Source organism: Schistocerca gregaria, chromosome 9 (assembly GCF_023897955.1).
Source record: "Schistocerca gregaria isolate iqSchGreg1 chromosome 9, iqSchGreg1.2, whole genome shotgun sequence".
NCBI lineage: Eukaryota > Metazoa > Arthropoda > Insecta > Orthoptera > Acrididae > Schistocerca > Schistocerca gregaria.
The window spans coordinates 110,199,287-110,226,524 of NC_064928.1; the positions used below are offsets into that span (position 1 = coordinate 110,199,287).

The window sequence follows — 27,238 nt, forward strand, 5'->3', positions numbered from 1 at the left end:
TTATTAAACTGTTTTTGCTAATTTTCACATCTGTCAGCACCTGTTTTCTTTGGGATTGGAATTATTATATTCTTCTTGAAGTCTGACGGTATTTCGCCTGTCTCATACATCTTGCTCACCAGCTGGTAGAGTTTTGTCAGGACTGGCTCTCCCAAGGCCGTCAGTAGTTCCAATGGAATGTTGTCTACTCCGGGGCCCTTGTTTCGACTCAGGTCTTTCAGTGCTAGTGAACGGATAGTTCGGGTACTGAAGACGCTACCTACACCACGCTTGTCCGTCCTCTTCTGGAATATTGCTGAGCGGTGTGGGATCCGCATCACGTACGACTGACGAAGAAAAACGAAAAAGTTCAAAGAAGGGCAGTGCGTTTTGTATCACTGCGAAATAAGAGTTACGCGAATGTGGATGGCAATCATTAAAACCACCGCGCTCTGTTCGAATGCGTAAAGATAGAGAAATAGCTTGAAGATGGTTCGCTGAACGCTCTGCCTGGTATTTGATGGTGAATTGCAGAGTAATCATGTAGATGTTGATGTTGACGTTGACTTATACGTTGAAAGCAGTAGGGTGGTCCCAGTCACTAGTATGTCGACTGTCCCATGTAGCGTGCAACTATTATAGCCTATTGAACCGAATCCTAGAGTAACATCACTACCACCCGATCCTACCTGAAAGACCTGCTAAACCCGCAGGACAGGACAGGTAGTTGGAATTGTGGAAAGGGGCCAAAATAAGCGGCTGTCAGTTACACTCCAACACACATAACTTTATTTATTTGACCAAACATTACAGTACAAATTGTTGAACTTAGTTATCGGCTGAATACGCCACACTGTCTTATGCCTTAAGGTCATAACCACTTTCATCTTTAAAAAAATGGGGGGGGGGGGGGAGATTAAAGCCAGAAGAATATTTAGAAGGCAGAAGGCCTCACGTTCTATAAATTGGCCTTAGGCCCAAAAATCTAACACTTCAAAAGCAACAACCTAAATTTAAAGACGCCTGAAGGCCGATGATTTAAGTCAAGGTAAAATTAAATAACAAACACAAGACATAAGGCCTTGTCTTCAATTAGGCTAAAGGCCCCAAACAGTCTGATGCTCGAAAGACCAAGATTCTTAAGTTTAAAGCGTATGAAGGCCCCATGACTTAAAACTCAAGGTCAAATAAATTTAAACAAGAAAGCCTTATCTTAAAATAGGCTGAAGGCCTCAAACAGTCTAAGGAACTTTAATTTTAAAACGGCTGAAGGCCCATGACTACAAACACCAATTCAACTTTAATTCAAAACCATCGGCTATGAGCCATATAAATACACACAACACTAAATCGGTGGAAACTTTCCTCATGTAAGCACGTTGTAGGTGTCGCCACCGGCGCCAACCTTGTGTGAATGCTCTGAAAAGCTAATCATTTTCCAGATCACAGCATGTTCTTCCTCGTGGACTCTTACAGCGAAAAGGCAGTGCAGCTAACGGCGCTCAGAAGTTTCGGGGGTCGGCCAGCACTATAAATAATAACGATCACTTAGGTGAGACAGGCAGTAGACCCAACCATTCACGATGCGACGACAAACCAACCAACCAACAGACAGTCAACGGACCCACCGACAAGATAACTTGCGCTCCACTCGACCAACACACAATTGGGAGTACAATGCAAAACGCTAAAAGGCATGGACGCCCAGAACGAAGCATACATTAAGCTGTCAAACTACACACCGTACTGGACAGCGACAACACGGTGAGGAAAGGACACTGCGTGAATTTACGTAAATGGCCAGGGCAGGTAACCGGAACGTTAACGGCCACAAGGCAGAAAGTTTTGCTGGTGCACTCAGATTCCAAATAACGAAATACGGTTAGACTCCACCGGACAGGGGCTAAACCTTCGCCAACTCGAACACACACGTTGTTGCTCGCGGGAATGTCCCAGCAGCCAACAACGAGAACCAGACGACACAATGTGGACAGCGTTAGCTTGTTGATAAATTAATTCCGAACTCAACTTTCTTGTCCAGGGTCGGTGAGCCACGGACCTCCTAGCAATGGGAAAAGCCCCACACACTCAGACACCGCGTAGAGATCGCCAGCGGCCCTGGCCAAACTACTCCCCGCGGAGGTTTCCTCGCTGCTCCACGCCAACCGACCGACTCCTCGCACACAACACAGCCAAAGATAGTACAAGATGCCTCTCACGGAAAGAGCGAAGAACAGCTTAATCGCAATAACTGCGGGAAACCAAACACAGAATAGGAACCAAGGTTTAAGCCAACGCATAACACTAGTACAATAATCTCACTACCTTCAACAACAGAATGACGATGTCAGGATTTTGTTATTTTTGAACCAGTGCTTTGTACATCACTTTTGCATGAAGTACTAGTAATTATAGTTTGAAAGAGTACAAGGTTTGAAAAGCATTCGTTCTAAAATTTCAGAAGTGCATGTGTCGTGCTACTCATTGCAGAATCATACTGCCAACACTCACTTATCTCTTGCAGCATCACAACGTACACAATGTAACATCGTTTCACTTAAAGGGAACCTCCCCATCGCACCCCCCTCTGATTTAGTTGTAATTTGGCACAGTGGATAGGCCGTGAAAAATTGAACACAGATCAATCGAGACAACAGGAAGAAGTTATGTGGAACTATGAAAAAAAATAAGCAAGATATACAAACTGAGTAGTCCAATGCGCAACATATGCAACATCGAGGAGAATGTGAGCTCAGGAGCGCCGTGGTCCCGTGGTTAGCGTTGATTCAAGTCTTCCCTCGAGTGAAAAGTTATAATTTTTTATTTTCAGACAATTAGTATCTGTCCTTCCGTCCGTCCGATGCGACAGTGAAACTGTTGCATTTATTTGTTGCAGTTTATGTGACAAACTCTTACGTTTTCATCACTTTTTTGGGAGTGATTATCAGATCCACAAGACAACATAAATCGCGCAAGGTAGAAGAATCTTTTTACCCATTCGCCACGTGTACAAGTTAGGTGGATCGACAACATATTCCTGTCATGTGACGCACATGCCGTCACCGGTGTCGTATATATCAGACGTGTTTTCCTGTGGAGGAATCGGTTGACCTATGACCTTGTGATCAAATGTTTTCGGTTTCCATTGGAGACACACCTCCTTTCGTCTACTAATCGCACGGTTTTACTGTGTGCTCGCAAAACACAGGCACTAAACTTATTACGGTGAACAGAGACGTCAATCAACGAACGGACGGATCATAACTTTGCGAAAATAAAGTAAGTAAACTTTTGACGCGAGAGAAGACTTGAACCAAGGACCCCTCGTTTGGCAGCTGCTCACGCTAACCACGGGACCACGGCGCTCCTGAGCTCACACTCTCGTTGATGTTGCCTATCTTGCGTATGGACTACTCAGTTTGTATATTTTGTTTATTTTTTTTCGTAGCTCTGGTGTGCAGAGTATGACAGTTCGAGTGTTATATGTACATTTATAGAATTTCTTGGTAGAGTGTTCCTTGGGGGTGAGCTGATGGGCAGGGAAGCATGACAAAATGCTATATCACTAGCTTTGATGATGATGCTGATGATGATTTGTTTACATCGTGCTTAGAGCTGTGATACTCTTCCTTCCATCATCGGTGGATTTACTGTATAGGTTAACGTGGGGTGTCCGTGTGCGGCTCCTACGTCCTCCAGCAGCTGCGCCTGTTGCCGGGGCCTGACGCGGGCGCCTGTTGGTCTGTTGCAGGTGGCCATCAAGATCATCGACAAGTCGCAGTTGGACGCGGCGAACCTGCGCAAGGTGTACCGCGAGGTGGACATCATGAAGACGCTCGACCACCCGCACATCATCAACCTCTACCAGGTAAGCTAGCAGGCCATCGCTCTTCCAGAACCACACTTCACTTGCAACATACACGTCCGATCAGTGATACTCGAACTGTTGCTTGCTGTAAAATTTTCTATTTCCTTTCAAGTCCCTACACGTATAGTCATGTGCAGCCATTTTCTAGTACATGGAGAGATATAACTAGGCGCAACGAAGGTCCAGAATTAGATATTTTCTGCTACTGCGTTATGTCAGAGAGGGAGACGGAGAGGAGTCTTCCGAAGTAAGAGTGATTTCAGGTGTGCCACAGGGGAGTGTCGTAGGACCGTTGCTAATCACAATATATGTATAAATATTACCTTGTGGATAACATTGGAAGTCCAATGAGGCTTTTTGCGGATGATGCTGTAGTATATCGAGAGGTTGTAATAATGGAAAATTGTACTGAAATGCAGGAGGATCTGCAACAAATTGACGCATGGAAAGGAATGGCAGTTGAATCTCAATGTAGACAAGTGTAATGTGCTGCGAATACATAGAAAGATAGATCCCTTATCATCTAGCTACAATATAGCGGGTCAGCAACTGGAAGCAGTTAATTCAATAAATTATCTGGGAGTAGGCATTAGGAGTGATTTAAAATGCAGTGACCATATAAAATTAATCGCCGGTAAAGCAGATGCCAGACTGAGATTCATTGGAAGAATCCTAAGGAAATGCAGTCCGAAAACAAAAGTAGTAGGTTACAGTACACTTGTTCGCCCACTGCTTGAATACTGCTCACCGGTGTGGGATCCATACCAGATAGGATTGATAGAAGAGATAGAGAAGATCCAACGGAGAGCAGCGCGCTTCGTTACAGGATCATTTAGTAATCTCGAAAGCGTTACGGAGATGATAGGTAACCTCCTTTTGTTAAAGTTTCGAGAACATACCTTCACCGAGGAGTATATATTGGTCCCTCCTACGTGTATCTCACTAAGAGACCATGAGGATAAAATCAGAGAGATTAGAGCCCACACAGAGGCATACCGACAATCTTTCTTTCCACGAACAATACGAGACTGGAATAGAAGGGAAAACCGATAGAGGTACTTAAGGTACCCTCCGCCACACACCGTCAGGTGGGTTGCGGAGTATGGCTGTAGACTTAGATGTACCGTGAATATCAGGAATCCGGTAAAACATCAAATCTTGTGAAACGGTCGTACGGAAAAATCCCCACTTCATCGCTGCCTCGGAGATGCTGTGTCCCATCGCTCGTCCGCCGACTATAACACGACGTTCAGACACGCTTAAATCTTGATAACCTGCCATTGTAGCAACAGTAAACGACGTAAAGACCGCGCCAAACTCTTGTCTTATACACAGGAGACGTTACCGACCGCAGCGCCGTATTCTACCTGTTTACATACCTCTGTATTTAAATACGCACGCCTATATACCAGTTTCTTTGGTACTTCACTGTAAAATCTCTTTTGTGGAGATGGTGGCTGATTATTGAAAAAAAAATTGCTGAAGACGGATTAAATACTACAGATATTTCATATTTGGTACCTTAATACAAACGCACATCACTGTATCGAACAGTCTTTCTGCAAACACATCACATACGAATAATACAGGCTTGAGATCAGGAGAGCGACGTGGGCGTGCAATTGGACCTCTGCTACCGGTCCAACGTCAGGGATATGTGACGTTACTTCGTAGAAGTCCCACAGTAGAATCTGTAGGTGCTCCATTTAGCTGCCTCCAGCAGTGCTTACAAAGACATAATGTGTCATCTTTGCTGAACTTACGGTCCCTGTGCTCTGATCCTCTTCAGTGTTGCAGACATTTCAGAGGTTTCGTTGGTTGAGGATTGCTTCCAAGACCGTAAGTTCCTGTTCCAAAGTTGTTGTATTTTGCCTCGGGTATCAGCTCCGTTTGTTTGTGCACAACCTTTTGAACCACCCCGTATCTGGCCACTGAAGGCATGGAACGAGCGAGACATACGATACATTGAACGCGCCCAAGAGAGCCAATGAAACCAGCGTAGGAGGCGCGAGTCATCTTGGGAAGTGTGGTGTGTCTGGTCGAGATAGCCTGGCCCGGCCCCAGGGCTGCAGCGGCGTCCTCTTGATTTCTTTGCCTGCTCGTCTCCGCTCCGCTCCCCGGAAGGAAGGCAGTGTTTTCTTTCCATCTCGTCGATCGGATTTGGGAGTCCCTACCTCTGACTAAGACAAGCGCTCTCGGGGTGATAAGCTCTGCCCCCTTATGGAATAGGGACCCAGGGCGCGCTCCCTAACACCGGTCGAACTGCTTGTGGTTTAAATTGTTGCGAGTGGTATTTTGCAATTTTTCTGTGTATTCTGTGGCGGCTCCCTTTCTAAACAAAACTGACAACTGAATCTCAAGCGCTAAAGATCAGTTAGGACAGAAGTTACTGTAGTTTCACTTGTGTGAACCGCTCCTGTAAGAGTCCACAAGGAAGAAGATGCTGTGATACGATATGCAAAGCTGAAAAGCTATTCAGTGGATTCGCACAAGGTTGGCGCCTGTGGCGACACCTACACCGTGCCGACATGAGGAAAGTTTCCAACCGATTTCTCATACACAAACAGCAGTTGACAGGCGTTGCCTGGTAAAACGTCGTTGTGATGCCTCGTGTAAGGAGGAGAAATTCGCACCATCACGTTTCCGACTTTGATAAAGGTCGGATTGTAACCTATCGCGATTGCGGTTTATCGTATCGCGACATTGCTGCTCGCGTTGGTCGAGATCCAATGACTGTTAGCAGAATATGGAATCGGTGGGTTCAGGAGGGTAATACGGACCGCCGTGCCGGATCCCAACGGCCTCGTATAACAAGCAGTCGAGACGACGGGCATCTTATCCGCATGGCTGTAACGGATCGTGCAGCCACGTCTCGATCCCTGAGTCAACAGACGGGGACGTTTTGCAAGACAACAACCATATGCACGAACAGTTCGACGATTTTTGCAGCAGTATGGGCTACGAGCTCGGACATCATGGCTGCGGTTACCCTTGACGCTGCATCACAGGCAGCAGTGCCTGCGATGGTTTACTCAACGACGAGCCTGGTGCACGAATGGCAAAACGTAATTTTTTTTCGAATGAATCCAGGTGCTGTTTACAGCATCATGATGGTCGTTCCCGTGTTTGGCGACGTCGCGGTGAACGTTCGTGGAAGCGTATATTCGTCATCGCAATACTGGCGTATTACCCGGCGTGATGGTATGGGGTCCCATTAGTTACACGTCTCGGTCACCTCTTGTTCGCATTGGCGGCACTTTGAACAGTGGACGTTACATTTCAGATGTGTTACGACCTTTGGCTCTACCCTTCATTCGGTCCCAGCGAAACCCTACATTTCAGCAGGATAATGCACAACCACATGTTGTAGGTCCTGTACGGGCCTTTCTGGATACAGAAAATATTTCAGCTGCTGCCTTGGCCAGCACATTCTCCAGATCTCTCACCAATTGAAAACGTCTGGTCAATCGTCGTCGAGCAACTGGTTCGTCACAATACGCCAGTCACTACTCTTGATGAACTGTGGTATCGTGTTGAAGCTGCATGGGCAGCTGTACCTGTACCCGCCATCCAAGCTCTGTTTGACTAAATGCCCAGGCGTATCAAGGCCGTTACTACGGCCAGAAGTGGTTGTTCTGGGTACTGATTTCTCAGTAACTATGCACCCAAATTGTGTGAATATGTAATCACATGTCAGTTCTATAGTCTATTCACCGAGAGCTGGGACGAAACATAAACAATGTCACGTGAGCGAGTACGCTTGTTTCCAGAGAAAGCATTCGGTGTTCACGTGATAGGTAGGGGTGTGGAAAATCCTTGGCGCACGCTTTGCAGCTGGCGGCGTTCGGCTGGCTGCCGAGCTGTTGCAGCGGACCCTGAGAAACCTGGGCAACAATGTACGAAATAATTTTAACAATAATGTTAAACTGAGTTCATTCTGTCGAAGCAGATTCATTTTCATTGAGGTTGCTAACGAAACGCTCCATTCAAACACAATTAATTGTCAATTTTAATAAAATACCAGTAATAATAATGATAAAGGACGAAACAAGGTTCACTGTATCGAACTTGAACTGTTTTCATTGAGGCTTATAACAAACCGCTCCTCTCTCTCTGCTCTGTAATGCAGTCTAGTTTCCACATTTGAGTTTCCACTTTTTCTACGACATGGAAGACGCACTTGTTCCAATCCTCTGCTTCTTCTATCAGTACTTTCACTTCCGGCATTTTGTATGTTTTGTTTTTCGCTGCAACATAGCTTTTGATTCTGGCCCACACTAACTCGATGGCTTTAATTTACAGTGGTCCGGAGGAATTCTGAGAACAGTTTTCCCTGCATTCTCGCCAGTTCTTCTATTGAGTATTCGTTGTGCGCTGTTCTGTTATTTTTAACTATATCTAAAAGTTATTTCTCCAACATACCGTCTTCGAAATCGATGTTTTTAGATTTTAGTCACTCTAATATTTCATGCTTATTGGAATTCGCATCGGGAACTTTTTCTTTCCTCCGAGAATGGTACGGCGCGTTATTAAGAACAACTACTGCGTTTTCCTGAAGCCGAGGAAGAACATCTTGAAACCACTTCTCGAAGGTTTCGGCGCACATCTCCTAATGATAATCTCCACTTCTCTTGGATTCGAAAGTCCAGACATCCTTCAACGAACCCTGCTTTGCTGCCATTGTTTGCGATAATCAGACTTTCTTTACCTGATGGCACCTTGCTTCCGGTGGATAATCCGGATAGAAACGCTTGTTTTGAGGAATTTATAGTTTCATCTACCCAGACGTAACTTCCCGTATGTCCTGCGTTCACCCACGTCTCGTCCAAACAGTAAATGGGTCTGCCTTCATCTCTCAACCGTTTGGGGTTAATGGTTCGAAAAGTTAGCGCTGCCTCCATAAAATGTCACGACTGTCGATTAGCAAGCTATCGCGCCCACCCCGGACATATTTGAAATTCATTTCTCTCAATAACTTATAAAATGTAGTTCTCCGAAAATTTCCCAGATCTGCATCTTCGTTCACGACTGTAAGCACTTTGTCAATTGTTGGCAATTCGTTACGAAAAAAAAAAAAAAAAATCGTGTACTTCGTATCGCATTTCTACCTAAGTCGTCAACACTTTCAGAAAATTTCTATCGTAATTTTCCTTTCTTGGAAGACTTCAAAGATTGTGTGGCCATGTAATCATTTATCACACGATACACTGAAGAACGTCCAACACCTGTAGCTGCAGCTGTTTTCGAAACAAGGTCACTCCTCGACTGCTCTGGATGTAACGTTCCGTTTTATACACATTAATCACCATGTTCTTCTCAGAAGAACTTAATGATACCTTCTTTGATCGCTTCTTTGGTGGACTCATAACTGACACGTCGATCTCGCTTGCTGAATCTATGGATGACATAATGAGGACAGCCGCATGTGATGCTAATGAAATAAAGGTATATATAAAATAAGAAACCATGCGATGCTATTGGATAAACAGTGAATGAATGCTCAGTTTGACTACAAACACACACACACTTACTCTAATAATCAACAACTAGCCTTTCAAGCGTCTTTGTTTCCTGATTTTCTCGCTTACACCCCCACAAAAAAAATGTAAAGGGGAAAAGTGTGTCGCTTACTATATTTCGGATGATGATTTGGTAAAAAGTTCTGCATCAGACGTGAGATTTTAATTTATTACTTCACCATTACTGAATCTATTGGGCAGAAAATTTGCAGTCAACAACATATAGTACTGAAGGCAATTATAAAATTATTTTGCTGTGCAACACACATAGGAGATATGGCGTGATAAATATAGAGTAACACGAAAAAACTACTTTTCCGAAAGCTTAAATACCTCTTTTTCAGTGACAATAAATTTTAATGTAATGTAAAAAAAAGGTGTCGGAAGGTAGTTCTCGGATCTTTTTATCATGTTCAGGTACCAAATTATAAAAAACACGACTTTCATTTTTTAATTTCTGATGCCCCTGCCTTGTACACCCCTCTACGGCAGCGCTGTGTTCACGCGTCTTGCCGTGTTTATAGTACGTCTCTTGTTTCGGTGAATGGAGTATAGTGTAATATATTTTCCAATGAATACCCGTTTATTATCTGCATTTCTTCTTGGTGTAGCAATTTTAATGGCCAGTAGTTTAGGATGAATTCAAACCCTCATTTGATTCGAAATTCAATTTAAACAGCTCGCTTGAATGAATAGAAGTGTTGTGCTAAAGGCTCTCCGCGTGGCGTTAACGCCCGTGGTGTAGTTTAGCTAGCCAACATAAAAAACACCAAACTCATGATTTGAAATTAAAACACGGAGAAAGAAATCTGACACACACACAGACACACACACACAGACACACACACACACACACACACAGACACACACACACACAGACACACACACACACAGACACACACACACAGACACACACACAGACACACACAGACACACAGACACACAGACACACACACACACACACACACACAGACACACACAGACACAGACACAGACACAGACACACACACACACACACACACACACACACACACGCACACGAAAGGTTCAAAGATAAAGAGACACGAGTTCCAAAAAGCACTCTCCGATCAGTAAGTAGCGGTAGGGCAAGGAATCACGCTAATTAATTGAAATATTAATAAACATCGTCGCACTTGCTAACTGATTTACCATGGTTATACCAGGTGGTTATAAATTGAAGCTACCCTCAGGGGTCGAATGGAGTGTGGGCTCATTTTGTGCATGTAAGGGAATGGATGGAATTTTACTATGTTTGTAAACGGATGTAGTGCGCTCTGCGGCGTATTTGGGTGACTTGCAGAATTTATCGCAGACAGACGTGTGTGTGTGTGTGTGTGTGTGTGTGTGTGTGTGTGTGTGTGTGTGTGTCCCTTGTTCCTTGTTGACGCTACTGTTTGCGGCGATGCGTCATCCGTGTTCCGTTACGTAAAGGCGAACAGGCAGGTGCCCTATGGGAGCAGCTACCACTGAGAGAGAGTTTTACGTAACGGGAGCTTCATGAGTGATGTAAAGCATTTCTCTGGAGGGCGCCCGTGTGCCAGGAACTGAAAATTACGTTGCAGCGTTTCTTGTACCGTAGCGAACGTTGTGTATCTCCAAATAGTTGGGTGAATACCACGCAGCCCCGAGCAAAGAAACATGTCGAGAGTTTCCGAGAGTGACAACAGTCAGATGAACGACCGCGGTAGTTACATCCGGTGTTTTGAACGCACGTCTCGACTGATCGAGAGGGCACAAAATTTTACAATAGATGAAGACAAGATCCATTTTGAAAGGTACTTTGAAAAGGAGTAATCTCTACAGCTAAACATTTTAAATTATTCATCTGCGCGTTCTTAGTGAATCTGTATTTTTTTATTAGTCAAACGAAACACGTTTGCCTTGTTTCACAAAATTCAGTTATTTTCGTACGACCTATGCTTCGGGGGATGTAAAAGCATTCTCCGATACACAACTCTTCTTGGAAATGTTTGGTAATTTGTGGGAAGGTCTTACGGGACCAAACTGCGGTCCATAAGCTTACACATTACTTAAACTGACTTACGCTAAGCACGACGCGCACACACACACACACACACACACACACACACACACACACACACACACACACGCCCGAGGGAGGACTTGAACCTCCGACGGAGGGAGCCGCGCGGACTGTGAGAAGCCTTTTCAGACCGCGCAGCTACTCCTCTTCTTAATCTATAGATTATCGACATCAAGTATAAAAGTTGTCTGTGTTGACTATTTTGACGCAGTTACATTTGTGTTGTACAAACATATAACATCCATTACGATAATATGTATACATATTACAAAATGAATGAATGTATGTATGTATGTCTGTGTGTATGTTCCACATCTACTACTAAACCACCGGCCTGGTTTCAGCCAAATTTGGTACACATGTCCCTTACTATCAGGCAACAGTCACTGTCGGGCAAGCATCATCTACCTGTCGTAGTTATAAAGATGTCATTAACACTGAGATGCATGAAAAGCTGCCCCATCATGCATGGCGTTTATTACTTCTGTCGTATTACTCTACTTGTAGTAAATTTCGCTGACAGTGTGCAAATGTTCCCCTAAATGCCCTTACAAAATATCGTCTTGGTACTACGCATAGTTCAGGAGAGATGACGTCATGAACACTGAGATGGGGCCTCGCAGCGAACCTGTGACGTCACACTAGTCGTCTTTTCCACACTTCGCGAACATTCTTCTCCGTGCATTGTCCACAGGAAATCAAAACATCAACGAAATGGTAAGCACTAACGGTCTTAACTTAACGCGCAGTTAAGAATCATTACCAGGTGAAGAAGTATGAAACCGGAATTGGCCTATACATGGTGCTAGCTGCAGTATAGTATCCGTGGGACCGTGTCTGCTTCCTGTAACGGCTGATGACGAATGTAAACACACAGTAACCCAAGATCCATACATCGGTATCTGTTTCAAACCCATAAACATGTCGAGTTTTCGTGCATGCGAACTAAGGTTTGCGGACAACATTGGTTTTCTGTTATCATTTGAAGAAAACTGCCGCAGAATCGCACCGAATGCTTGTCGAAGATTTCAGCGAACATTCTCTTGGGGAAAACACTGTTTCGTGCGGTTAAAAAAATTCAGAAGTAGTGATTTTGACGTGCGAAACTACGAGCGCGGGAAACCACCGAAAAAGTTCGAAGACAACGAATTGCAGGCCTTACTGGATGGCGATGATGATCAAACTCAACATGAACTCACGGAACAATTGAATGGAAAATGGAAATGTGTGGCTAGGGCCTCCCGTCTGGTAGACCGTTCGCCTGGTGCAGGTCTTTCGATTTGACGCCACTTTGGCGACTTGCGCGTCGATGGGGATGAAATGATGATGATTAAACAACACCCGACCCAGCCGGGAATCGAACCCGGGCCCTTAGGATTGACAGTCTGTCACGCTGACCACTCAGGTGTAGAAAATGGGAAAATGTGTTCCGCATGTACTGAATGAAAGACAGCAAACAAATGAAAAGAGCGCTTGTGAAATGCTGCTCGCCAGATACAAAACAATTCTGACAGGTGATCAAAAATCGAAATATATTGAGAATCCTAAACGTCGTAAATCATGGATAAACGCAGTCAAACCAACGATACCCACGACAAGACCAAATCGCTTTGGAAAGAAGACAATGCTCTTTGTTTGCTGGGATCCGAAGGGTGTCACCTACTATGAGCTGCTAAAACCTGGTGCAACCATTAACGCTGGTCGCTACCAACAGCAAATGATCGATTTAAATCGAGCGTTACGTGAAAAAGACAGGTACATGCAAAAAGGCAACAGAAAGTCATATCGCTCCATGATAACGTCCCATCACACAAAGCAAAACGAGTCAGGGAAACGATCGAGGCGTTCCGTTGGGAAATTATAATGCATGCGGTTTATTCTTCAGACGTGACTCCGTCCGATTATCATATTTTCGCTTCAGAAAACGATTCAGTACGTATGAAGATGAACGAAAATTGCTCGCTTACTGGTTCGCTTCGAAAAAACTTTTTTTTTTTTCTCGTGGCGTCTATAGCCTGTCGGAGATGTGGGAGAAAGGTACAAATAGCAATGGCGATTATTTTGAATAAAATATTGTTTATCAATTTCAAACAGCAGACGTGTAATTATTGCAACCAAAGACCTCTTCATAAACTCGCCCTCCCTCCCTCCCTCCCTCCCTCCCTCCCGGAGACATGCTGGCATCCGAAAGATCGCAGTGTCACGTGGTGTGACGTACGCGCCACTTCCTGTTGCTGGCCAGGGTAGTTGACTTACACCTTCTACAGCACGTTAGGTGGCACGGGATACATGCGGACGTGCATTGTCCTGTTGGAACAGCAAGTTCCCTTGCCGGTCTAGGAATGGTAGAACGATGGGTTCGATGACGGTTTGGATGTACCGTGCACTATTCAGTGTCCCCTCGACGATCACCAGAGGTGTACGGCCAGTGTAGGAGATCGCTCCCCACACCATGATGCCGGGTGTTGGCCCTGTGTGCCTCGGTCGTATGCAGTCCTGATTGTGGCGCTCACCTGCACGGCGCCAAACACGCATACGACCATCATTGGCACCAAGGCAGAAGCGACTCTCATCGCTGAAGACGACACGTTTCCATTCGTCCCTCCATTCACGCCTGTCGCGACACCACTGGAGGCGGGCTGCACGATGTTGGGGCGTGAGCGGAAGACGGCCTAACGGTGTGCGGGACCGTAGCCCAGCTTCATGGAGACGGTTGCGAATGGTCCTCGCCGATACCCGAGGAGCAACAGTGTCCCTAATTTGCTGGGAAGTGGCGGTGCGGTCCCCTACGGCACTGCGTAGGATCCTACGGTCTTGGCGTGCATCAGTGCGTCGCTGCGGTCCGGTCCCAGGTCGACGGGCACGTGCACCTTCCGCCGACCACTGGCGACAACATCGATGTACTGTGGAGACCTCACGCCCCACGTGTTGAGCAATTCGGCGGTACGTCCACCCGGCCTCCCGCATGCCCACTATACGCCCTCGCTCAAAGTCCGTCAACTGCACATACGGTTCACGTCCACGCTGTCGCGGCATGCTGCGATGGAGCTCCGTATGCCACGGCAAACTGGCTGACACTGACGGCGGCGGTGCACAAATGCTGCGCAGCTAGCGCCATTCGACGGCCAACACCGCGGTTCCTGGTGTGTCCGCTGTGCCGTGCGTGTGATCATTGCTTGTACAGCCCTCTCGCAGTGTCCGGAGCAAGTATGGTGGATCTGACACACCGGTGTCAATGTGTTCTTTTTTCCATTTCCGGGAGTGTATATCATTTTACGACACACAGTTCAAGAAACACGATGTCGTAAACACTGAAATTCGGTGGAAAAACTACCGCATCGCGCATAAACAGCAATTTTGACAGCTTTCAGCTGCGAAGCGCAAACAGTAGTCGACGAAAACAACAGCTGCCTGTAGAGCTATGAAGAGGCGTTGCTACGAGACGTGGACATTGCAGAGAGTCGCTGAACTTATACATTCGTACAATATGCATATTTCTTTGTAAGACTGTTTCATAATTTGAAAGATGTGCCGACACATGCATGGAACAATTTTTTTCGGTGCTACACTGCAAACACTGTTCATGTTTTTGTTTTCGTTTGTAATAGAAAATCGGTAAAGTATGTACCAGGGCAAAGCCGAGTTTGTCAGGCAGTTTACTATACTAAGCAAAGCTAAGCATACGTTGGGTTAGAGATACGTTCACAGGAATCGATATTTGTGTGATTACCTAGTTATGAATGAAGGCACCCATGTTCCACTCCTACGTACAAGAATGAAATTCTCCTACGTACAAGAATGAAATTTTCACTCTGCAGTGGAGTGTGCGCTGATATGAAACTTCCTGGCCGATTAAAACTGTGTGCCGGCCCGAGACTCGAACTCGGGACTTTTGCCTTTCGCGGGCAAGTGCTCTACCACTTGCCCGCGAAAGGCAGAGGTCCCGAGTTCGAGTCTCGGTCCGGCACACAGTTTTAATCTGCCAAGAAGTTTCCTGCATACAAGTTTGCAACACTCCCTAAAAGGGATGAATAACCGAACTGAGGCTGATTCCCCAAGTCCTTCGTTTTCTGTGACAGAAAAAAATGAAGCCTAACTTTATTACTTCTTGCTGAATTTTAAATACCTTTAGAAATTTCACTTGTTTGTCCTTAGTACTTCCCCTGTGTGCAAACTGAATAACATCAGCGAAAGCCAACAAGCCTGCCTGTCTCTCTTCTCAACCGCTACCTCTCTGATGTATATATGCTGACTGAAGTTCCGAGTGAAAATTTGTACCAGGATTCGATGATGATGATGATGATGATGATGATGATGATTATGATTGGTTTGTGGGGCGCTCAACTGTGCGATTATCAGCGTATAAATTACCAACCTTTCCTCAGTCCAACCTCGCCACTTTCAGTAATGGTGATGAAATGATGACAACACTAACACTCAGTCATCTCGAAGCAGGTAAAAATCCCTGACCCCGCCGGGAATCTAACCCGGGACCCCTTGCTTGGGAAGCGAGATCGCGACCGCGAGACCACAAGCTGCGGACCTAGGATTCGTATCTTGCTAGGGAGATGCGCTAACCACTACGCCCCCCTGGCAAAGTGGATTTGCACAACTGCACGAACTACGCTAGCACTCCTCCCTCGTCAATCCAGTCAGCCTATGCAATGCAGTTTGAATTTAGCGAGAATACCAAGTGGGTTGAGGCGTGAATGGGAATTTGGATTGAGAGAGGGGGCGTGCAAAGGTCGTCCGTACTGTTGAGCAAAGCCGCTGTGCCAGGATGGCGTATTGGCTAGCTAATCCGCCTAGTTAGCATGAGACCCGGGTTCGAATCCCAGCGCTGGAACAAATTTCCATTCGTCGCTTGAATCTGCATATATACGTCATAGATGCCTGAGAATAGAAAAGATCTCTGGAACTATATGGTTTCGTTTGATGGTATCTCTCTGTTACGTAGCTCCATTCTTACAACTGCAATCAGGTTCCTGTTCAAATTACAGATAACCCTCTGCTGCCTGTATTTTATCCACGCTACTTTCTGAATTTCATGCTCTAGCATCACATATTATCTCTAGAGGTAGGTGGAACTTCTAAAATTAGCTCTGGGTACTATAAGTATGTAGTAAAATAATCATTTGTAAACGTTGTGGAACTCTGTGGATAGGTTAACATTTCCTACAGATCATGTGGTACTTGTATTCTTACCCCTTACAACTCCACATATTTTTCGAGTGCTTTTGCTGAGTAATATTTTTGTTTCTTCCAGGTGATGGAGACGAAGAACATGATCTACATCGTATCGGAGTACGCCAGTCAGGGAGAGATATTTGGTGAGTATGTCAACCCCCAACCACTCCTGCCGTAAATGCGAAATCCTCACCTACTGGTTCTAAGCCATCATGGTTAATATCCACTATTCTCTTTTCAGTGTAATTATAAGACAGTATTTCTGCTTTTTGTCGTTCATTTTTATGCCGATCTTGGCATTTCATTCGTTGCTGTTCATCTACTCTAGAGGCAAAACGTACGTCAGTATGAGTGAATGCCATATCCATCTGTGCAGTTTCTAGTTTCACTTGCCAACACTGAATCACGTGGGGTAGTCAAGAGTTTTAATGATCACCTCGAAAAATCTGAAAGTATGAAACTTGTCGGTGGTGTTAGTTACCATCGCACCATGGCAAGCCGGCCTTTGTGGCCGAACGGTTCTAGGAGCTTCAGTCCGGAACCGCGTTGCTGCTACGGTCGCAGGTTGGAACCCTCCCTCGGGCATGGATGTGTGTGATGTGCTTAGGTTAGTTAGGTTTAAGTAGTTCTACGTCTAGGGGACTGTCGACCTCAGATGTTGAGTCCCATAGTACTCAGAGCCATTTGAGCACCATGGCATTCCCAGAAAAACACTCAGCATCACTTTGCCAGATGGTGGTTCGCTTTTTCCGGTGCTGATGAACTCACGTATTTCCACAACCTGCTTCGCTCCACTGCCCCGTGGTCATAGTGGTAATATTCCCAGCACTTCTCAGTGATAGACGGCGAAACAGAAAGCAAAACGGTGTGCCGCATAATTCAGTGTTGAATATCGAATTCTCTATTTTGAGAGAGCTGAAGCGCGATAGATTTAATTGTTAAAAACCATTTAACTGCGAAGATCGCATAAAATATTTTTTTATTTAAGAAAACTGGTTTCATCAGACGCCGCCATCATCTTCAGGTCTTAAAATCTTTTATTGTAAAACATGTACATCTCACGCTGACTTCAGCAGCTCAAGTGGGTAAAACTAGCTACAGTCTGCTGTTGTGTACAGTGTTTCTATGATGCAACGTGCAACTGCGAGCAATATATATATGTGTGTGTGTTTGCAATGACAAACCATTTATAATGTGCAATTTTTATCCAGTTCACATCGTGTGCTTGAGGTAAGCGTAAAATGAGCATGTTTTTTACAATAATAGATATTAAGACCTGAACATGATAGTATATATAGACTTCTTTGAGACCTGTTGTCTTAAATATTATTATTTTATGCGATCATAACTATTGAATAGTTTTTAACAATGCTGAAAAAGTAGAACATTTTAGTGACACCAGCGACCTCAGTACTCATTAGACATCGTGAGAGAGCAGAATGGGGTGCTCCACGGAACTCACGGACATCGAAAGTGATCAGGTGACTGGGTGGGACGTGTGTCATACGTCTGTACGCGAGATTTCCCTCTCCTAAACATCCCTAGGTCCACTGTTTCCGATGTGACAGTGACGTGGAAACGTGAAGGGAGACGTATAGCACGAAAGCGTACAGGCCAACCTCATATGTCGACTGACAGAGACGGGCGACAGTTGAACACGGTCGTAATGTGTAATAGGCAGCTATCTATCCAGACCATCACACAGGAATGCCAAACTGCATCAGGATCCACTGCAAGTACGATGACAGTTTGGCGGGACGTAGAAAAGTTGAATATCGTGGTCGAGCAGCTGCTCATAAGCCACACATCACGCCGGTAAATGCCAAACGACGCATCGCTTGGTGTAAGGAGCGTAAAGATTAGACGATTGAACAGTGGAAAAACGTGTGGTGTGAGGAATCACGGTACAAAATGTGGCGATCCGCTCGCAGGGTGTGGGTGTGGCGAATGCCTAGTGAACGTCATCTGTCAACATGTGTAGTGCCAACAGTAAAATTCGGAGGCGGTGGCATTTTTCATGGATGTGCTTGCACCCGTCGTTGTTTTGCGTGGCGCTATCGCAGCACAGGCCTACATTGAGCTATTTGGGGATGGCGATTGCATCTTCAACACGATCCAGCACCTGTTCATAATACACGGCCTGTGGCGGAGTGGTTACACGATACTAACATCCCTGTAATGGACTGGCCTGCACAGAGCCCTAACCTGAATCCTGTAGAATACCTTAGGGATGTTTTGGAACGCTGACTTCGTGCCAGGCCTGAGCGACAGACATCGATACGTCTCCTCAGTGCAGCACTGCATGAAGAAGGGGCTGCTATTCCCCAAGAAACCTTCCAGCACCTTACTCAACGTATGCCTGCGAGAGTGGAAGCTGTCCACAAGGCTAATGGTGGGCCAACACCTTTTTGAATTCTAGCACTACTGATGGAGGACGCCACGAAGTTGTCTCAGCCAGGTGTCCGGATACTTTTGATCACGTACTGTATGTATACACACTCACACACGCGCACGTGGAGAGAGAGAGAGAGAGAGAGAGAGAGAAGAGAGAGAGAGAGAGAGAGAGAGAAAGAGAGAGAGAGAGAGAGAGAGAGAGAAAGAAAGAGAGAGAGAGAGAGAGAGAGAGAGAGAGAAAGAAAGAGAAAGAGAGAGAGAGAGAGAGAGAGAGAGCAGCCTTGTCAGACATTTATTGTTATATTATGTGTAAATAAATTAATACAGTGGTGGGTTTCGGCGGCTGGACTCAAGGACAGGGTTACTGCTTGTTTTGCAGACTACATCGCGAGGTTCGGCCGGATGTCGGAGTCGGCAGCGCGGCGCAAGTTCTGGCAGATCCTGTCCGCCGTGGAGTACTGCCACAACAAGCGGGTGGTGCATCGGGACCTCAAGGTGAGTGGCCCGCTTGCCGCAGTCAGAGCGCGCGGCACTCGCATCTGCCAGCGGGATCCTCAGTATACAGACTGTCCCAGGCGCAAGGATCTGTCTCCAGCGATATGACGGGGACCACCGTTAGAAGCAAAACACTCTAGTAAACATCGCCTCTATGCCCCCGTCAGAGATTAGAGTCCCCCTCGTGCCTGAGAGTTGACATAATCGGTCAGGTGAAACCAGACTTCATCAAACATAAAGAACGGATCAATGTCCAAGCCTCAGTGAACAGCCGCTAGCAAAACCGGAGGCGCTGAGGAACATCAGCTGGTTTTAATGCATGAACAACAGGTAGTCCGTAGGGCTGCATGTTAATATCTGTATTCATCTGCGTGATATGGTGGTCTCGTGCGACAAGCGTCGAGTTTGGTATGACTCTGAAGAATATTCTGGTCAAATGTAGCCACAGTTTCTGGTGTGCGAGCACGTTTCAGAATTCGTTTTGACTTTTTCAAAACGCATAATCTGTGACGCCGTTTTCGAGGAAGCGTTGCATGGCACTCTTGCCTGGCACTTTAACACCACGAACCTTCTCTGCAAAGAACTGACCACACCGTTTCCACGTCTTCGTTGTCGCATGACTTTGCATCATGAACGCCCGCTGCTCTGCTGTGAGTGCCATTGTATTATATTGTATGTTAACCGGGGGCCTAGAAACGACGGAGAGGCTCCGTCCTCGCCGCAGCCGCAGTGGTCCACAACCCCACGACGACTACCGCTGTCCACTTCACCCCTCCGCCGCCCCACACCGAACCCAGGGTTACTGTGCGGTTCGGCCCCCGGTGGACCTCCACAGGGAACGTCTCACACCAGACGAGTGTAACCCCTATGTTTGCGTGGTAGAGTAATGGTGGTGTACCCGTACGTGGAGAACTTGTTTGCGCAGCAATCGCCGTCATAGTGTAACTGAGGCGAAATAAGGGGAACCAGTCCGCATTCGCCGAGGCAGATGGAAAACCGCCTAAAAACCGTCCACAGACTGGCCAGCTCACCGGACCTCGACACAAGTCCGCCGGGCGGATTCGTACCGGGGTCTCCCATTCCGGAGAGCCGTGCGTTAGACTGCTCGGCTAACCGGGCGGGCTTGAGTACAATAGTCCCCTTTGCACTGCTGCCCTCACACTGACACAGTCCGCACTACGCTCTGAACATGCGTGGATCATTTGGCGGACGTACACGTGGTGTGATTATATGCCTACATTGACGTCCAATGGTGTCCGCTCAACGTCACTTGTCACTTGTCCCACCCTGTATGTTACGTTACTTTATCTAGCTCGTCCTTAAGTTTTGGAGGTTGTGTGTTTTATAGCTGAAATTTAATTTAACCTTCATTTTTAGCCTGGTAGTTGGAATTATACTTGGGAAGGCAGGGGAATCAGATCTGTCATTGACTATATAATAACAAATCAGGAATTCAGGAAGGCTGTGAGGGACACAAGTGTATTCATGGGATTCTTTGATGACACTGATCATTATTTAATCTGCAGTGAAATTAGTATTGTGAGGCCGAAAGTGCAGGAGGTCAGGTCCATATGTAGGAGGATAGGAGTCGAGAAACTTCAGGATGAGGAAATCAGGAACAAGTACATAACAGTGATCTCAGAAAGGTACCAGTTAGTTGAATGTAGTCAATTACAGTCATTGGAAAAGGAATGGACAAGGTACAGGGACACAGTACTAGAAGTGGCTAAAGGATGCCTTGGAACAGTAGTGTGTAAAGATAGGATGAAGCAAACAGCTTGGTGGATGACACAGTCAAGGCAGCCTGTAAAAGGAAAAAGAAGGCGTATAAAAAATGGCTACATACTAGAACTCAGGTAGACAGAGAAAGTTATGTTGAAGAAAGAAACAAGGCCAAACAGATAATTGCAGCATCCTAGAAGAAATCTTGGAAAGACTTTCGAAACAGGTTGGAGACTTTGGGTCAAGTTGCTGGAAAACCATTCTAGAGTTGAAGAGTTGCTCATTGTAGGTGAAAATACGATGTGTAATGTTTCAGATTTTGATGTACAATGGGATAGGAATGATGATGATGGAAATAGGATCACATTTGATAAAGTGGAGAAAATGGTCAATAGATTGCAGTGCATTGAAGAGGCTGGGGTGGTTGATATTAAGTCTGAACTCATCAAATACAGTGGACTGTCAGGTCTTAAATGGCTACACAGGATAATTCAAATGGCGTGGGAGTCGGGACAAGTTCCATCAGACTGGTCGAAAGCAGTAATCACACCAATCTTTAAACATGGAAACAGAAAAGATTGTAACAACTACAGAGGTGTCTCTTTAATCAGCGTTGCACGTAAAATGTTCTCAGGTATTGTTGAAAGGAATGTGCGAGTATTAGTTACGGACAAATTGGATGAAAATCAGTGTGGGTTTAAGCCTCTTAGAGATTGTCAGGACCAGATATTTTGCTTACGGCAAATAATGAAGTGTTACGAGTAGAACAGAGAATTGTATCTATGCTTCATAGATCTAGAAAAGGCATATGACCAGGTTCCTAGGAGGGAGTTACTGTCTGTTCTACGAGATAATGGAATAGGAGACAAACTTTTGCAAGCAATTAAAGGCCTTTACATTGATAATCAGGCAGCAGTTAGGGTTGATGGTAAATTGAGTTCATGGTTCAGAGTAGTTTCAGGGGTAAGACAAGGCTGCAACCTGTCTCCACCGTTCATATTATTTATGGATCATATGTTGAAAACAATAGACTGACTGGGTGAGATTAAGGTATGTGAATACACAATAAGCAGTCTCGCATATGCGGCAGATTCGATTGAAAGTTTGCAAAGTAATATTTCAGAGCTAGATCAGAAATGTAAGGACTATGGTATGAAGATTAGTATCACCAAAACGAAAATAATGTCAGTGGGAAAGAGATATAAACGGATTGAGTGCCAAATAGGAGGAACAAAGTTAGAACAGGTGGAGGGTTTCAAGTACTTAGGATGCATATTCTCACAGGACGGCAACATGGTGAAAGAACTGGAAGCGAGGTGTAGCAAAGCTACTGCAGTGAGCGCTCAGCTACGATCTACTCTCTTCTGCAAGAAGGAAGTCAGTACCAAGACTAAGTTATCTGTGCACCGAGCAGTCTTTCGACCAACTTTGATGTATGGGAGCGAAAGCTGGGTGGATTCGGGTTACCTTATCAACAAGGTTGAGGTTACGGATATGAAAGTAGCTAGGATGATTTCAGGTACAAGTAGATGGGAACAATGGCAGGAGGGTGTCTACAATGAGGAAATCAAAGAAAAACTGGGAATGAAATCTATAGATGTAGCAGTCAGGGAGAACAGGCTTAGATGGTGGGGTCATGTTACACGCATGGGAGAAGCAAGGTTACCCAAGAGACTCATGGGTTCAGCAGTAGAGGGTAGGAGGAGTCGGGTTATACCAGAGAGAAGGTACCTGAATTCGGTTAAGAATGATTTTGAAGTAATAGGCTTAACATCAGAAGATGCACGAATGTTAGCACTGAATAGGGGATCATGGAGGAATTTTATACGGGGGCTATGCTCCAGACTGAACGCTGAAAGGCATAATCAGTCTTAAATGATGATGATGACGATGACGATGACGAGTCGTGTTTGTTGAAAATTGATGTGGTCCCGCATTCGTATGTTTATTCTGAACATCGGAGAACCAGATGGAAATTGGGATAGATGTTGGTTCCGTCAGATGCTCTTCAAGTTTCTCACTTTACTATTTGAGTTTGATAATGAATATTAAGTTCGAATAGAAGTTAAAAAAAAAAGCCTCTAGCGGGAATTGACCCAGCGACCTTGATGATACGTTTGTGGGGTGTGATGTATGTGTGCGTATGTGCATGCGGTGTGTTTCCAGGCGGAGAACCTGCTGCTGGACGCGAACATGAACATAAAGATCGCGGACTTCGGCTTCAGCAACTACTTCACGCCGGGCGAGACGCTGAGTACGTGGTGCGGGTCCCCGCCCTACGCCGCGCCCGAGGTGTTCGAGGGCAAGCGCTACGTGGGGCCCGAGATAGACATCTGGGTGAGTGAGCGCGCCAGCTGGGCTGGGCTGCCAGTTCCTTGTTTGTTCACACGAGTGCAAAGTGATGCAGATGAAGCTTTCTTCTGCTGTCTTACAAAATAATAAGTACCAACTTACAGCACGCTGCAATAGCTGTGGGTCAGCGACTTCAACATCTACATACGGTGTATGGCGGAGGGTACCTCGTACCACAACTACCATCTTCTCTCCCTGTTCCACTCCCAAACAGAACGAGGGAAAAATGACTGCCTATATGCCTCTGTACGAGCCCTAATCTCTCTTATCCTTCTGGTCTTTCCGCGAAATATAAGTTGGCGGCAGTAAAATTGTACAGCAGCCAGCCTCAAATGCTGGTTCTCTAAATTTCCTCAGTAGCGATTCACGAAAAGAACGCCTCCTTTCCTCCAGAGACTGCCGCCCGAGTTCCTGAAGCATTTCCGTAACACTCGCATGATGATCAAACCTACCAGTAACAAATCTAGCAGCCCGCCTCTGAATTGCTTCTATGTCCTCCCTCAATCTGACCTGACAGGGACCCCAAACGCTCGAGCAGTACTCAAAAATAGGTCGTATTAGTGTTTTAGAAGCGGTCTCCTTTACAGATGAACCACATCTTCCCAAAATTCTACGAATGAACCAAAGACGACTATCCGCCTTCCCCACAACTGCCATTACCGGCAATGTTACGCCCAAATATTTAATCGATGTGACTGTGTCAAGCGCTACACTATTAATGGAGTATTCAAACATTACGTGATTCTTTTTCCTATTCATCTGCATTAATTTACATTGATCTTTATTTAGAGGTAGCTGCCATTCTTTACGCCAATCACAAATCCTGTGCAAGTCATCTTGTATCATCCTACAGTCACTCAACGACGAGACCTTCCCTTACACCACAGCATCATCAGCAAACAGCCGCTCATTGCTATCCACGTTACCCAAAAGATCATTTATGTAGATAGAAAACAACAGCGGACCTACCACACTTCCTGGGTCACTCCAGATGATACCCTCACCTTCGATGAACACTCGCCATCGAGGACAACGTACTGGGTTCTATTACTTAAGAAGTCTTCGAGCCACTCGCATATTTGGGAACCAATCCCATATGCTCGTACCTTAGTTAAAAGTCTGCAGTGGGGCACCGAGACAAACTCTTACCGGAAGTCAAGGAATATGGCATCCGTCTGATATTCTTCATCCATGGTTCACAAGATACCATGTGGAAAAAGGGCGAGTTGCATTTCGCAGGAGCGATGCTTTCTAAAGCCGTGCTGATGCATGGACAGCAACTTCTCTGTCTCAAGGAAATTAATTATATTCAAACTGAGACTATGTTCGATAATCCTGCAACAAACCGATGTTAAGGATATTGGTCTGTAATTTTGAAGATCCGCCCTTCTACCCTTCTTCTATACAGGCGTCACCTGCGCTTTTTTCCAGTCGCTCGGAACTTTACGTTGGGCAAGAGATTCGCGATAAATGCAAGCTAAGTAAGGAGCCAATGCAGTAGAGTACTCTCTGTAAAACCGAATTGGAATCCCATCAGGACCTGGCGATTTATTTATTTTCAACCCATTCAGCTGCTTCACAACCCCAGGGATATGTATCACTATGTCCTCCATACGGGAATCTGTACGAGACTCAAACGGCGGTACGTTTGTACGATCCTCCTGCGTGAAAGATTTCTCAAATGCTAAATTTAAAATTTCAGCTTTCGTGTTGCTGTCTTCTGTTGCCTGGCCAGACTGATCAGTGAGTGACTGGATGGAAGCCTTCGACCCGCTTACCGATTTTACCTAAGACCAAAATTTCCTTGGGTTTTCAGCAAGATCTTTTGCTAAGGTATGACGGTGGTAGTGGTTGTATGCTTCGCGCATCGCTCTTTTTACAGCAGCACGAGTCTCTACTAACTTTTGCCTGTCCTCATTCTCCCGATCTTTCTTGTACCGCGAGTGCAACTGTCTTTGCTTCCTGAGCATTCTCTGCATTGCACTGTTAAACCACGGTGGGTCTTTTTCCGTCCGTAACCCACTTTTTCGGCACATACTTCTCAAATGCGTGATTTACAATTTGTTTAAAATTTGCCCATAATTCTTCCACGTCAATCGTACCGGAAGTAAATGAAGTCGTTGCATTTACTAAGTGGGATGCTAACAAATGCTTATCTGGTCTTTCTAGTAAGAATACTCTCCTAGCCTTCCTGACCGACTTTTTAACTTTCGTAACCATTGTCGTAATGACAACCTCACGATCACTAATCCCTGTCTCAACACTGACACTGTACGATGAAAAACTAGTCCAGAGCTGCAAATTTCATTTTTTTTATTCACTCGATGACTGGTTTCAGGCCGGCTCCCATTTTCAAATCATTTCCGAAAATGCAAAGAAGTGTCAAAAAAGCTCTATAACTGTTCGTTTGCACATTTTTTACATGTTTTTTTCGTATTTTCGGATATACCAGTTTTGACTATGTTACTATGCTTTGAGAATGGGTCCCGGCCTGAAACTACTCATCGAGTGAATAAAAAAGTTAAACTTGCAACTTTGGACTGCTTTTCCGTTGTACTCAAAATAGTGACATAAATGTTTACTTATCCTGCCTGCGAATTACTTTTAATGGATGTTGATGTTAAGTCCTGAGACTGGTTTGATGCAGCTCTCAATGCTACTCTATCCTGTGCAAACTTCATATCCCAGTACCTACTGCAGCCTACATCCTTCTGAATCTGCTTAGTGTATTCATCTCTTGGTCTCCCTCTACAATTTTTACCCTCAACGATGCCTCAGAACATGTCCTACCAACCGATCCCTTTTTCTAGTCATGTTGTGCCACGAACTTCTCCCCAATCCTACTCAATACGTCCTCATTAGTTATGTGATCTACCCATCTCATCTTCAGCATTCTTCTGAAGCGCCACATTTCGAAAGCTTGTATTATCTTCTTGTCTAAACTGTTTATCGTCCATGTTTTCACTTCCATACATGTCTGCACGAGATACAAATACTTTCAGCAACGACTTCCTGGCACTTTGGTCTATATTCGATGTTATCAAATTTCTCTTGTTCAGAAAGGCATTCCTTTCTCATTGCCATTCTACATTTTATATCCTCTCTACTTCGACCATCATCAGTTCTTGCTCCCCAAATAGCAAAACTCCTTTACTACTTTGTGTCTCATTTCCTAATCTAACACACTCAAAATCACCTGACTTAATTCGACTACATTCCATTATCCTCGTTCTGCTTTTGTTGATGTTCATCTTATATCCTCCTTTCAAGACACTATCCATTCCGTTAAGCTGCTCTTCCAAGTCCTTTGCTGTCTCTGACAGAATTACAATGTCACCGGCAAACCTCAGTTTTTATTTCTTCTCCATGGATTTTAATACCTACTCCGAATTTTTCTTTTGTTTGCTTCACTGCCTGCTCAATATAGAGATTGAATAACATCGGGGATAGGCTACAACCCAGTCTCACTCCCTTCCCAACGACTGCTTCCCTCGATTCTTATAACTGGCATGTTGTTTCTGCACAAATTGTAAATAGTCTTTCGCTCCCTGTATTTTACTCCTTCAGAATTTAATCGATACGGATACCAATTCCTGTGTCTATTTTTGTATCCACTTTTGGAAAAAAAATGTCGCGAGTGTGTGTGCTGCTGTCGAG

General features: G+C 45.3%; 1 protein-coding gene across 2 annotated transcripts in view; it reads left to right on the top strand.

Moving 5' to 3' along the window:
- The window catches only part of LOC126291602 (serine/threonine-protein kinase SIK2-like), a 408,627-nt gene that overhangs the window by 289,347 nt on the left and 92,042 nt on the right, over positions 1–27,238 (top strand). For both annotated transcript variants that reach the window (XM_049985138.1, XM_049985139.1), the window contains exons 2-5: positions 3,731–3,847; positions 16,698–16,761; positions 19,392–19,507; positions 23,396–23,566. In XM_049985138.1, the coding sequence (XP_049841095.1) occupies positions 3,731–3,847; positions 16,698–16,761; positions 19,392–19,507; positions 23,396–23,566 (468 nt within the window). The remainder of the gene's footprint in view (positions 1–3,730; positions 3,848–16,697; positions 16,762–19,391; positions 19,508–23,395; positions 23,567–27,238) is intronic.